This window comes from Petromyzon marinus, chromosome 1, assembly GCF_048934315.1.
Source record: "Petromyzon marinus isolate PM22_M1 ecotype Great Lakes invasive population chromosome 1, UKy_Petmar_22M1.pri1.0, whole genome shotgun sequence".
NCBI classification, from domain to species: domain Eukaryota; kingdom Metazoa; phylum Chordata; class Hyperoartia; order Petromyzontiformes; family Petromyzontidae; genus Petromyzon; species Petromyzon marinus.
Window position 1 is genome coordinate 36318656 of NC_133667.1, and position 11742 is coordinate 36330397.

General features: G+C 46.4%; 2 protein-coding genes across 2 annotated transcripts in view; one reads left to right on the forward strand and one right to left on the reverse strand.

Moving 5' to 3' along the window:
* The window catches only part of FANCI (FA complementation group I), a 28004-nt gene extending 20097 nt beyond the window's left edge, over positions 1-7907 (reverse strand). Inside the window, exons 1-10 of the mRNA XM_032951271.2 lie at positions 7636-7907; positions 7269-7371; positions 5112-5187; positions 4288-4418; positions 3784-3937; positions 3471-3528; positions 3181-3222; positions 2567-2690; positions 2012-2097; positions 1305-1437 (exon numbers count right to left, since the gene is read on the reverse strand). Coding sequence (XP_032807162.1) covers positions 1305-1437; positions 2012-2097; positions 2567-2690; positions 3181-3222; positions 3471-3528; positions 3784-3937; positions 4288-4418; positions 5112-5187; positions 7269-7352 — 888 coding nt within the window. The 5' untranslated portion in view covers positions 7353-7371; positions 7636-7907. The remainder of the gene's footprint in view (positions 1-1304; positions 1438-2011; positions 2098-2566; positions 2691-3180; positions 3223-3470; positions 3529-3783; positions 3938-4287; positions 4419-5111; positions 5188-7268; positions 7372-7635) is intronic.
* Positions 7908-7936: 29 nt separating this feature from the next.
* On the forward strand, positions 7937-11123 carry LAMTOR2 (late endosomal/lysosomal adaptor, MAPK and MTOR activator 2). Its single transcript, XM_032951324.1, has 4 exons — positions 7937-8145; positions 8909-9071; positions 9467-9556; positions 9925-11123. The coding sequence occupies exons 1-4, from the start codon at positions 8078-8080 to the stop codon at positions 9979-9981; spliced, it is 378 nt and encodes a 125-aa protein (XP_032807215.1). The 5' UTR covers positions 7937-8077; the 3' UTR covers positions 9982-11123.
* Positions 11124-11742: the final 619 nt, after the last annotated feature.

Genomic DNA, 11742 nt, shown 5'->3' on the forward strand with positions numbered 1-11742 from the left:
ATTGGCAAACTTCAGACGGGCATGCATATGTGCTTTCTTGAGCAGGGGGACCTTGCGGACGCTGCAAGATTTCAGTCCTTCACGGCGTAGTGTGTTACCAATTGTTATCTTGGTGACTATGGTCCCAGCTGCCTTGAGATCACTGACAAGATCCTCCCGTGTAGTTCTGGGCTGATTCCTCACCGTTCTCATTAACATTGCAACTCCACGAGGTGAGATCTTGCATGGAGCCCCAGGCCGAGGGAGATTGACAGTTCTTTTGTGTTTCTTCCATTTGCGAATAATCGCACCAACTGTTGTCACCTTCTCACCAAGCTGCTTGGCAATGGTCTTGTAGCCCATTCCAGCCTTGTGTAGGTCTACAATTTTGTCCCTGACATCCTTGGAGAGCTCTTTGGTCTTGGCCATGGTGGAGAGTTTGGAATCTGATTGATTGATTGCTTCTGTGGACAGGTGTCTTTTATACAGGTAACAAGCTGAGATTAGGATCACTCCCTTTAAGAGTGTGCTCCTAATCTCAGCTCGTTACCTGTATAAAAGACACCTGGGAGCCAGAAATCTTTCTGATTGAGAGGGGGTCAAATACTTATTTCCCTCATTAAAATGCAAATCAATTTATAACATTTTTGACATGCGTTTTTTCTGGATTTTGTTGTTATTCTGTCTCTCACTGTTCAAATAAACTTTACATTAAAATTATAGACTGATCATTTCTTTGTCAGTAAGCAAACGTACAAAATCAGCAGGGGATCAAATACTTTTTTCCCTCACTGTATAATCATACGTGTAATAATGTGTTTCTATTCATACGAAAGCATTACCATGAATCGTGAAAACAATCATAAATACATCATATATCATGGTAGCAAACTTTTAAGATATTATTAATTTACTTTATAACAATTATCACAGCATATCAATTATATATGTTGCGATATACACCTTTTTAACATCTTCACCTGCTTTGTAATTGCGGCCTATATATTTTTTCAAGATTTCTCGTATTGCTTCTCAAAGTAAAAATCAAACCTCCTCCCTACCCAAACAACTGTGCTCATCTCCAGCAGTAGCCAGTGGTGGAATTGACATTCTCATTTATGTGGGCCAGTCTCCATATGGGACAACCATTGTTATCTTTAGTTGGCCTCTTAGCCGATAAAGGAAAACACTATGCAATACCAGATTTCTCTCACACTTGTGGAAACTAATTCTGACGATCTTGATATCACCACAGCTGAAGATGTCGATGCTACCACACCATGACAAACCATGCCAAGCCATACCAGACCACACTGTGGTGATACCTTGAGGGTCTTGATGAACTCTCTGCCCAGGTCCTGGTCCAGCTTGACAGCAAAGACGATGTGGAGGATGATGGTCCCCTCCACGTGACGCAATGGAACCGTCGACATGGCAGCTACCTCCAGCTCCGTGGCACTGTCATAGAGAGAACCAATTTCTTTTGTTTCAACCAGGGGAAGAGTTCAGTAATAAGAGATGAACAATGTCAGCCAGGAGAAGAGAGAAGAGCTTTAGAGACCACAGGTGAGGATCCACATGATTCATGATTTTAATTTAATTTTTTTAACACATCACATATAGAATACCACATGCCCCTTCGCCCAGTAATTCTACCAATGTCAAGTAATAATGTCTCGAGTCTAACAAGAATGCAGTGTCTCTTTCCTTAAACGAATAATGCGCTGTCGTCTTTTCTATATTATTGCTTGTCATTTTGGAGACCCAGATCACTCCTGCACATGAGACTATCCTGGTCTCTTTGAGTTCTCACTTGGTGAAACAAAAAACTCTTGGCCATTCTGAGCCAGTGATTGAAATTTCACATTTATTCTTATGGTAGAGAACCATCTATTTACAGAACCTTTATTTTCAGATCAGATCAATAATAATAATACTATGAACACCTAATCCAAGAAAACCAAATAATTTATATTATCATTGTGGATATTGAGACATAATTTTTTAAACACAATTACAATGTTCCTCTTACTCCTCAGTGCTCTTTTGGTTACTGTGCAACAGGTCCTGCTCCTTGAAGAATGAAACAATCCCCTCCAGCGCCAGCTTCTTATGGCTCTGGACACAATGAGAACAGACACATTAACTTCGTTACCACATTCCACACGCCTCATTCAACGCGTCAGCAACAATGCGGTCTGACAGCCTATGTGTTACATTATTGACAGTCTACCTAATGTGATTGTCCGGCTACTGTTTCATAGAGTGGGTGTACATTTGTGCAAACGTGTGACACTGTTGTAGCTAATACCGTGCCCTGGCTGTGCTATGAACCAGGTGGCCCGAGTTCGATACCCGGCCATGGCCAACAACAATGGCGAGTGATATCACCCCCTGACCCTCTTCGCCATCCTCCACTGACCACTGTGGTTGAGTAAAATCAGACAGACCACAAAACCGACACGAGATGGGGAGGCCCTCATCCAGTAGTTGATTGACAAAGGGCTGTAGATTATTATTACGGGCGCTGTTACTTCGTGCCTTCGCGACACCACTCATGATGCGTTAACGAGTGCGGGATAATTGCCTTGGGAGCAAGGAGGAGCAGCTGGTAAACGAGGGGAGGCAGCTCCTGCAGCTCCAGACTGGGCAGCAGCCGCAATACCTTCTCCATGACAAACTGCAGCTCCTCCTGACTCAGCGGCACGTCCCTGCACGTCACAAGATTCCCACAATCGCTTTTCCCGAAGAAATTGATACATCCCACAGGGAAGGGCTGCACTGTCCGTATGACACTGTTTATACAATATGGACCCATATTTTAAAAAGAAGGTCCTTGCCTATAACATCTGGCAGTTCACCAGCAATGATTAAATCAAGACCGATTCTGCTGATGAAATACATGTCAAAATCGATCCAGAGTTTGCTTGTATTGAATTAATGCTGCTGAAATGATGCACTCCCAGAAGGTCATGGAGCTGATCGGTTTTGAAAGGAATATTACATTTTTATGAGAACCAGATATATAGATACATTTTGTGTTTATCTATTGTTTGAGTAATATGATCACAACGTTATAATAGCAGCACTCCCATCACATACCTAAGTAGATTCCTTAGAGTAAAGATGTGTTATTTTATTGCAAAGTGAGGGTCATGTTTGAATGCAACACTGAGATTATCTGAAGTAACCCAGTATTACCTGAACATAGAAGTCAGATGGATCACACACTGAGAGTCCCACCTGCAGAGCATAAATGCGTAGATAAGAATCAACTCAGGATTCACAAATGAAAACAAATTGCATATCATTGAAGCCATGTCTCACACTAATGGTTGTGTGTCATTAAATAATGGTGCTGGTGATGGAGGTGGTGGTGTTGGTGATTGTGATGGCCATGCTTGCTTGAATGGATATGATGAATTAGTCAGATGATGATGATAAATTTAATGACCATGATGATGTGTAAATGGAAATTATATCTGGCATACCTGCTGGAACACAATGTGTTGATGATCTGTTTTTTGTATTCCATGCCACTAAGCTGTCCTGCACAACACAAGAAAAGGCAGAAATGTAATCATGAAATAAATATTTGATTATTATGCTGATTTACCCAGAAAAGCCTCGCTGAGTCTCAACAATATTTCTGAGGAGGGTTCTGCTAAGTTGTCAATTGGTAAGTTTACATTCATCCGTATGCTACTGTTATTGTTTGTTAGAACTTTAACTTAAGAAGTACAGCACTATTGGTTTCATCTCCATGACATTTTCAGGGAAGTGAAGGCTGGGTCCCTCACTCACCTTCACCGTAAGTGATTTTCTCCCTGGAGCCCAGAGAGCTTAGGATGTTGGGAAGCAGATCAAGGGATCTGCCGTTCATCACGCGGCCGCTCTTAATCGAGTCCACGTACATGGAGGCCAACTTGGCCAGGCAACTTCCAGGCAAGTAATCCGTCTGTCATACACAACGTGCATATATATTACTGAAAGACAAAGATCCCCTGTATAGCCTTTAACAGACTATTGGGGCAAGTACTGTTAGCGAGCAGCACCGATGAAGGTCGGAACGGCCCACGAGGGGGTGGGTAGCCACCACTACAGCAGTCACTCCGTACTGCTCACCCCAAATACAATTTTAATCCTCCCCAGCCACCTTTTCCTCCTCGCATGGCTTATTCCAGGCTCTTCAAGACCCACACTTCCATCGCATTGTCCCATATCTCACAAAACCATTTTTGATTGGCTGCAACTGTATTTTTTGGGCCAGGGGTCGCACTACATCTGTCACCACAGTGCCGCTCTCACCTCCATCATGAGCAGCCCCATCATGTTGACCGCCACATAGTTCTCCATGTCCCCAGACTCGGCCAGCTTTGCGCAGCACGTGTACGTCTTCAGCCGACGCTCAACCCCATCACCGCTGTGGCACGGGGAGCCTGGGTAGAGAGAATGCCTCGTGATTTAGAGGGGACTCCTGGTCAAGGCTGTGACAACCATAACAATGACACCTGCGGTTTCAGCGACTACCATTCTAATAGAGTTCCATGACTGCCCGTCTGGTTCTGGTCACCACCTGTCAATCAGCACAATCAGGGTTCACGATTTGATTCAAATATAGATTGTTCTTCATCTTGCTTGCACTGTCTCAGTTTTACTGACTTGTACTTTGTCTTGTGTACTGTAGTCTCTGACAAGTTACTTTAAGGTATTGTCTATCTCGTTTGTACTGCCTGTCCTGTGTAGTTTGTACAGCATGGCAAATGTTTCCATTAAGTCCGAATTGTCACCATAAGCGTGCCGTTGTCTTCATCACCAACAATGGGGCAACATGTCAAAGCATTTTGTCAAGGTGTGAATTTCAGCACGGTCAATTATCGCTGGAATTCAGTGGGTAATTGTGGAGCACCATGACAGAATTACCTCTTTAAAAAAAAGACATCTCAAGCTGGAAGGGCAGATCATAACACAACGTCGGGAAGAACCCCCTCACTCCAGTCACTGTTTCTATGCTGGCGTGGCTTGCAGCCATAGAAAAAACGAAGGTGTTTGCGATCATGGCGAACTTGGCCGAGTAAATGACGTCCATTCATCTGATATCGAGGAGTTGGAGAGGAGGCTTTGACTCTCACCGAGGAAAATGGCCCTGAGCAGGGCGTTGAGGTCACCTTCGCCCCTGACTGCATGCCGCTTGATTAGTTCCTCCAGCTGCAGGGAGTCCGGGGAAGAGTTGTTCACGTCATATTATTCCAGACATAACAACAACAGTAATATTTACGTATCCAAAGAAGCTTAGCGGAGCCTCAGGAGATGTTTGGTTAATTCTTTTTTTAAACGTATACTTTGTGGGTTAACTTATTGCACTGCCATCTCCTGGTCACCTCACAGCCCAGCTGCTTTGGGAGTCTCCGATACATATCTGCAAGTCATATTACGTATTTTTTTCTCTCTCTGTGGTTCTTTCGGTAAAGTCACGGAGGTATAAAATAGAATAAATCACGACGTTTCAGGCGCAACACAAGCGTCCGTCCTGCTGCTGAGGCCGACTGTTTTAAAAGGTTTGAAATGGGTGTAGCCCAAGGGTCATAAAGAAGTGGCCGGGGCTAGTGATGTTAATGTGAGAAATTAGCATGTGACTGTAAGAACGGAGAGCGGCTTCCTGGACGAGGGCACGGAAGTGGCTATGTTAATGCGAGATATTAGCATGATGTTAATGTGAGAAATTAGAGGGCACGGAAGTGGCTATGTTAATGCGAGAGATTAGCATGATGTTAATGTAATAAATTAGAGTGCACGGAAGTGGCTATGTTAAAGCGAGAGATTAGCATGATGTTAATGTGAGAAATTAGAGTGCACGGAAGTGGCTATGTTAATGTGAGAGATTAGCATGATGTTAATGTGAGAAATTAGAGGGCACGGAAGTGGCTATGTTAATGTGAGGGATTAGCATGATGTTAATGTGAGAAATTAGAGGGCAAGGAAGTGGCTATGTTAATGTGAGAGATTAGCATGATGTTAATGTGAGAAATTAGAGGGCACGGAAGTGGCTATGTTAATGCGAGAGATTAGCATGATGTTACTGTGAGACATTAGAGGGCACGGAAGTGGCTATGTTAATGTGAGGGATTAGCATGATGTTAATGTGAGAAATTAGAGGGCAAGGAAGTGGCTATGTTAATGTGAGAGATTAGCATGATGTTAATGTGAGAAATTAGAGGGCACGGAAGTGGCTATGTTAATGCGAGAGATTAGCATGATGTTACTGTGAGACATTAGAGGGCACGGAAGTGGCTATGTTAATGTGAGGGATTAGCATGATGTTAATGTGAGAAATTAGAGGGCAAGGAAGTGGCTATGTTAATGCGAGAGATTAGCATGATGTTAATGTGAGACATTAGAGGGCACGGAAGTGGCTATGTTAATGTGAGAGATTAGCATGATGTTAATGTGAGAAATTAGAGGGCACGGAAGTGGCTATGTTAATGCGAGAGATTAGCATGATGTTAATATGAGAAATTAGAGGGCACGGAAGTGGCTATGTTAATGTGAGAGATTAGCATGATGTTAATGTGAGAGATTAGAGGGCACGGAAGTGGCTATGTTAATGCGAGAGATTAGCATGATGTTAATGTGAGAAATTAGAGGGCAAGGAAGTGGCTATGTTAATGTGAGAGATTAGCATGATGTTAATGTGAGAAATTAGAGGGCACGGAAGTGGCTATGTTAATGTGAGAGATTAGCATGATGTTACTGTGGGAAATTAGAGGGAACGGAAGTGGCTATGTTAATGTGAGGGATTAGCATGATGTTAATGTGAGAAATTAGAGGGCACGGAAGTGGCTATGTTAATGTGAGAGATTAGCATGATGTTAATGTGAGACATTAGAGGGCACGGAAGTGGCTATGTTAATGTGAGAGATTAGCATGATGTTACTGTGAGAAATTAGAGGGCACGGAAGTGGCTATGTTAATGTGAGAGATTAGCATGATGTTAATGTGAGAAATTAGAGGGCACGGAAGTGGCTATGTTAATGTGAGAGATTAGCATGATGTTAATGTGAGAAATTAGAGGGCACGGAAGTGGCTATGTTAATGTGAGAGATTAGCATGATGTTAATGTGAGAAATTAGAGGGAACGGAAGTGGCTATGTTAAAGTGAGAGATTAGCGTGATGTTAATGTGGGAAACTAGCATGTAACTGTATAAAAGTAGCTTTTTTTCTCTCATTAGATTACGTATGCAATCGTATTTACTCTGTCGATACCAAGGAGAAAGAGACAGGGACACACCTCTCCATTGGGCAGCGCCTCCAGCTCCTTCTGCAGGGAGGCAGAGTCTCCCTGCTCCAACATCAGCAGCATCCTCTTGTCCATGACCCCTGGCGGACAAGAGCTGACGGACAAGTAGCAATGGACAAGGGTTGAGGGACAAGCGGTTACGGACAACAGATGAGGGGCAGCAGCTGACAAGGAGCAATGTCTGAGGGTACAGCACAGCTGTCGTGAATAGTGCTGGTGAACAACCATTCAGCAGCTGCTGTTCGAGCTGTCTTCATCGGTAAACCCGCTGTGTCGTTGAGGCGGCTGGCACGGCTCCGCGATGAGGCTGTTGTTGTTGCTCTCAAGAGTTGCTGCTGTCAACTCCGCAGTCACTTACCCGCGTTGTTGCCCAGTCAGAGCCGCCGCTCCGCTTGTTGGTGGAGTTGCTGTGGTGGGTGGTGGTTGTCGGTCACGTTGCAGCTCCCTCAGCTGCCCGCTGTCGTTAAATCTGCTGTCCCCCACCCCGCCCGGGTCAATGTTGTTGCTGTAGTCAATATTGTAATATTTTATCTGCTTGTGGTTGTTGTTGCTGTTGTGGTGGTAGTTGTTGTTGTTGTTGTGACTCCTCGGCCTCCACTCGAGTTTCGCTTTTCCCGCCTTCTGAGCTTCACGACCCCCCCGTGACGTCACGAGGATCACGTGACCCGGAAGTGGCGACACTCAGAAGCGCCGCCACCGCTGTTGTTGCTGCTGCGAAGTTGTTGTTGTTGCTGCTTCTGCTCTTCTCTCTCTTGCTTGTTGTGGTCCTCGTGATTGTTGTTGTTGCGCCTCCTTCAACGATGCTGAAGCCCAAAGCCCTCACGCAAGTGCTGAGCCAGGCGAACACGTCGGGAGTGCAGAGCACGCTGTGAGTATCGAGGCGCGCGATGTTCCCACCCCGTGGCTCCATTGAGGTTGCCCCTCCAGCCCCTTCCCTCGAGAATGTCCCCTCTCCGCTGGACCCCCTCGTCTCCTCAAGTTGTGTTCCCGGCAGTCTTCTCACTACAGTCTGTCCCCCCCCCCACCGACTGTTCCCCACTGCGTCTCCGTGCCAGTCTCTTCTTGTTCCCAGACCGAGTGTTACTCTCAGCTCTTGCCCCGAACGAACGTTCCCTCCAGGCCCTTGCACACCGCGCCTCTAGTTCCCTACAGGCTCTGGCCTGCTCCCGGTTGCCCCGACAGCGTTGTTGTTGTTTCCCCCTCTTGTCCGCTCCTTACGAAAGTCTATTCCCTCGTTCGGTTCCCGTAGATTCCAGCCGTGGCCTCCCGGCGTCTCCCGAGCCGCGCGCGGCTCTATCGATGTGGCATAACGTAGCACGTTACCACCATCAAAGAATAATGAATGTCGCCCGTGCTGTGCCGACAACTCTCAATATATCTACACAGACATATATACTGTGTGTACACTCGGCTCCGTGCAGAACTCACGGCTCCTGGTCTTGTGGAGGTTGGCCTCCCATGCCATAGACATCGTTCTCTCCAGGCTCACCACAGTCGGCCTTTCTGTGACAATGCGATACGTACATCCAGCACGACTATGACGATTATTATTTGTAATGATACGCGCAATATTTGCTGTGTACCATCCACGCGTGCCGCTGTATCCCGTGTCACCTCCACCCCTGTCCCAGGCTTCTCAATAACGAGGGCTCCCTGCTCGCCTACTCGGGATACGGGGACACGGACGCGCGGGTCACCGCCGCCATCGCCAGCAACATCTGGGCGGCGTACGAGAAGAACGGGCGACAGGTCTTCAACGAGGACAAGCTCAAGTACATCCTCATGGACTGCATGGTGAGCAGCACAGCGCGGGGCTCGCAACACCACGACTGGGACGAGGAGGAGTGGACGGGGGGAGGTGTCAGGCAAAGGGCCAGAGGTGGGGAGAGGTTTATTATTGGGAGGGATAGTGCTGGTGTCAGGTTCGTCCGGTGTGTTAGGATCAGACATAGGGGATAGGGTCTGGTTGGCTGCTTCAATAGGACTTGAGTCTGGTTGTCTTAATTGTTAGGGCTATGTTCCGGTTAACAAGTATTTCTTTAGAATCGGACGTAGCGATAGTCTCGTTATCCTGTTAGTATCGGGAGTAGTCCGTGGTAAGGCTATGGTTTTGATTAGTTTGTTAGCTCTACAGTCTGGTTGGCTAGTTATTAATGAACGAGTGATTTGCGGGTGTCTTGTTGTGACAGGAGGGGAAGGTGGCCATCGCGAGGGTGGCAAATCTGCTGCTGTGCATCTACGCCAAGGAGACGGTCGGCTTCGGAATCCTCAAAGCCAAGGTGCTGCCCGCCATGGTTGTGCACTCGTTTGCCCGGAGATTCGGGGCGTCGCTTGTCTCGTTTTTTCTAGAAACATTTCAAGTTACATTTATTGACGGGTATCATGTCGCAAGATGAAATAATGACCCTTTGAAATTCACGCAGAAGGCAGTATAACATTACCCCATGTTAGACAACAACCTCCGGAAAGAGATGTCACAGGATGGCTTTTGAGGTCGCTTAAATTGCTTTGATCCATTTTGGAAACAATTTCTGCCACTGGCTCAGGGCTATCAACGGCGATGAGCAGACACTTTTAACTGCTGGTGCGTCCGTGTGCACGGGACCCTGACCCCTCGATGCGTTCCTCTGTCCCCACTCCCTGACAGGCCCAGGCCCTAGTGGAGTACCTGGAAGAGCCGCTCATGCAGGTGGCCGCATCGTAAATCTTGACCGCACGCCCCCGGCGACCCCCCTCGCCGGGGTCGGGTGGGGTCGAGGGTATGGGGGCCGCGCCAGCCCCATCTCTGCTTCATCACCAATCCTAGAAGCTGCTCCAGGTCATAGCACCTGGACTTGGAGCCTGTGGAATTCCGTGTTTGTACAAGATAGGCATGCAACGCGGATTCGCCCCTCGCTTAGTGGTTCGACGCACACGTCACGAATCGGTTTGATGCACATGTCACGAATCGGGGTAATGATTACATTTACAAGTAATTTCTTTTTCATGTTTTTACTTTTTTCATTTGCGTTTTTCAATTTCTCTAACTTGTTTGTACAGTTTTTTCTGCTCCTTTAGTCTAAATGTAAAATAACCATATAAATAGTCCAGAGCATAAATAGCTCAGAGCATGTCATGCACACACGATTCAACAACTGCACTGCGAGTGTCGGATTCCTTTATAATCAAGCGATGCACTCGTTACTACGTTTCCAAAAAAAAAACAATGGTGATGTCACTTGGCCGATTTCTGACAAGTCTTGCAGTGGTGTAGATACAGTCCGAGACAAAAGATACATTGGCTCACGTAAAAATCGTTAAACATTAATTTGAACTCAATTATTACGTGATGCTACTGCTTAGGCAGTGGTGCGCAAAAGACAACAACGAAAAACCTTGGCACATTAGTCAATAACACCCTGACCTTAAAGGAAAAATAAATATCATTGGCGATGTTACGGCCAATGGCCCTGCTTCGTTGAACATATTTAAGCCCACGGTGTTATTTACGTATGTGTTGAGTTTTCTAGGTGTTTCGAACCCAGGTGAGCATGCCACTGAAACACAATCTCGTTTACAAAGGAGACCTGCAGAACAAACAGAAGCATTAACATGTCGAGTGCAATATATTCAGTGCTGAAAACGTAGCGGGCTTTTGTTGTGCTGCTCTGTAGAAAGCCAATTGTGTGGTTATGGGAAATTGTTGCGAGCGAGCGGTTATGATGATGGTGGCGAGTCGTTTTCGGTCTGTACTTTATTACGGAGGCAGATCGACGTGTTCCGTATTCATGTTCACATTGTGAGCAATGTATAGTGTTTTGCCTTTCATTATTATGCTGCGTTTGTTGAATAAATTAAAATCAGTCATCTCTGGCTTACGCCTTTGTTGCCAAACGATTTAGAATCTTTCTCAGACATTGTTGATACATATTCTACCGTGTTACTCGGTACACGTCGACACTCCGGGATGCGATTGTCGTCACAGCTGAGATGAGGAGGGGATTGACAGAGCGAGGGGGGCAGCTTTATGGGGGGCACTGGGCGGAGTCATTGGGAGTAGAGAAGGGGGGGGGGGGAGATTTGGGACGGAGCGCGCAGACTGAGAGACTCACAGTGGGAGGGAGACGAGAGAAGAAGCTGGCTACGGAGGAGTCGGTAAAGAGAAGACGAACTGGGATTTTAAAACAGATTTACCATCCCTTCGCCGCCTCTCTGTGTGTACGTCCACTCTGAGCTCGAAGAAATCGGTGAAGCCAGAAACATCGCAGAATCTGTGACGAGCAAACGCTGCAAGGGAGAGGAGCGAAGAAGGGAAGGAATACATCTGGGCTCGAATAAACACGACCAGAGAGAGGGTGGTTGCGTTTGAGTGAGCAAGACATTTGTGGGTGGAGATGAGACCCTGAGCTTGGAATAATTGAAGCGAAGTGGTCAACGCTGCACTGGGGAGGGGAGGCTGCTCTCGCTGCTCGGGGCTGAACAATGA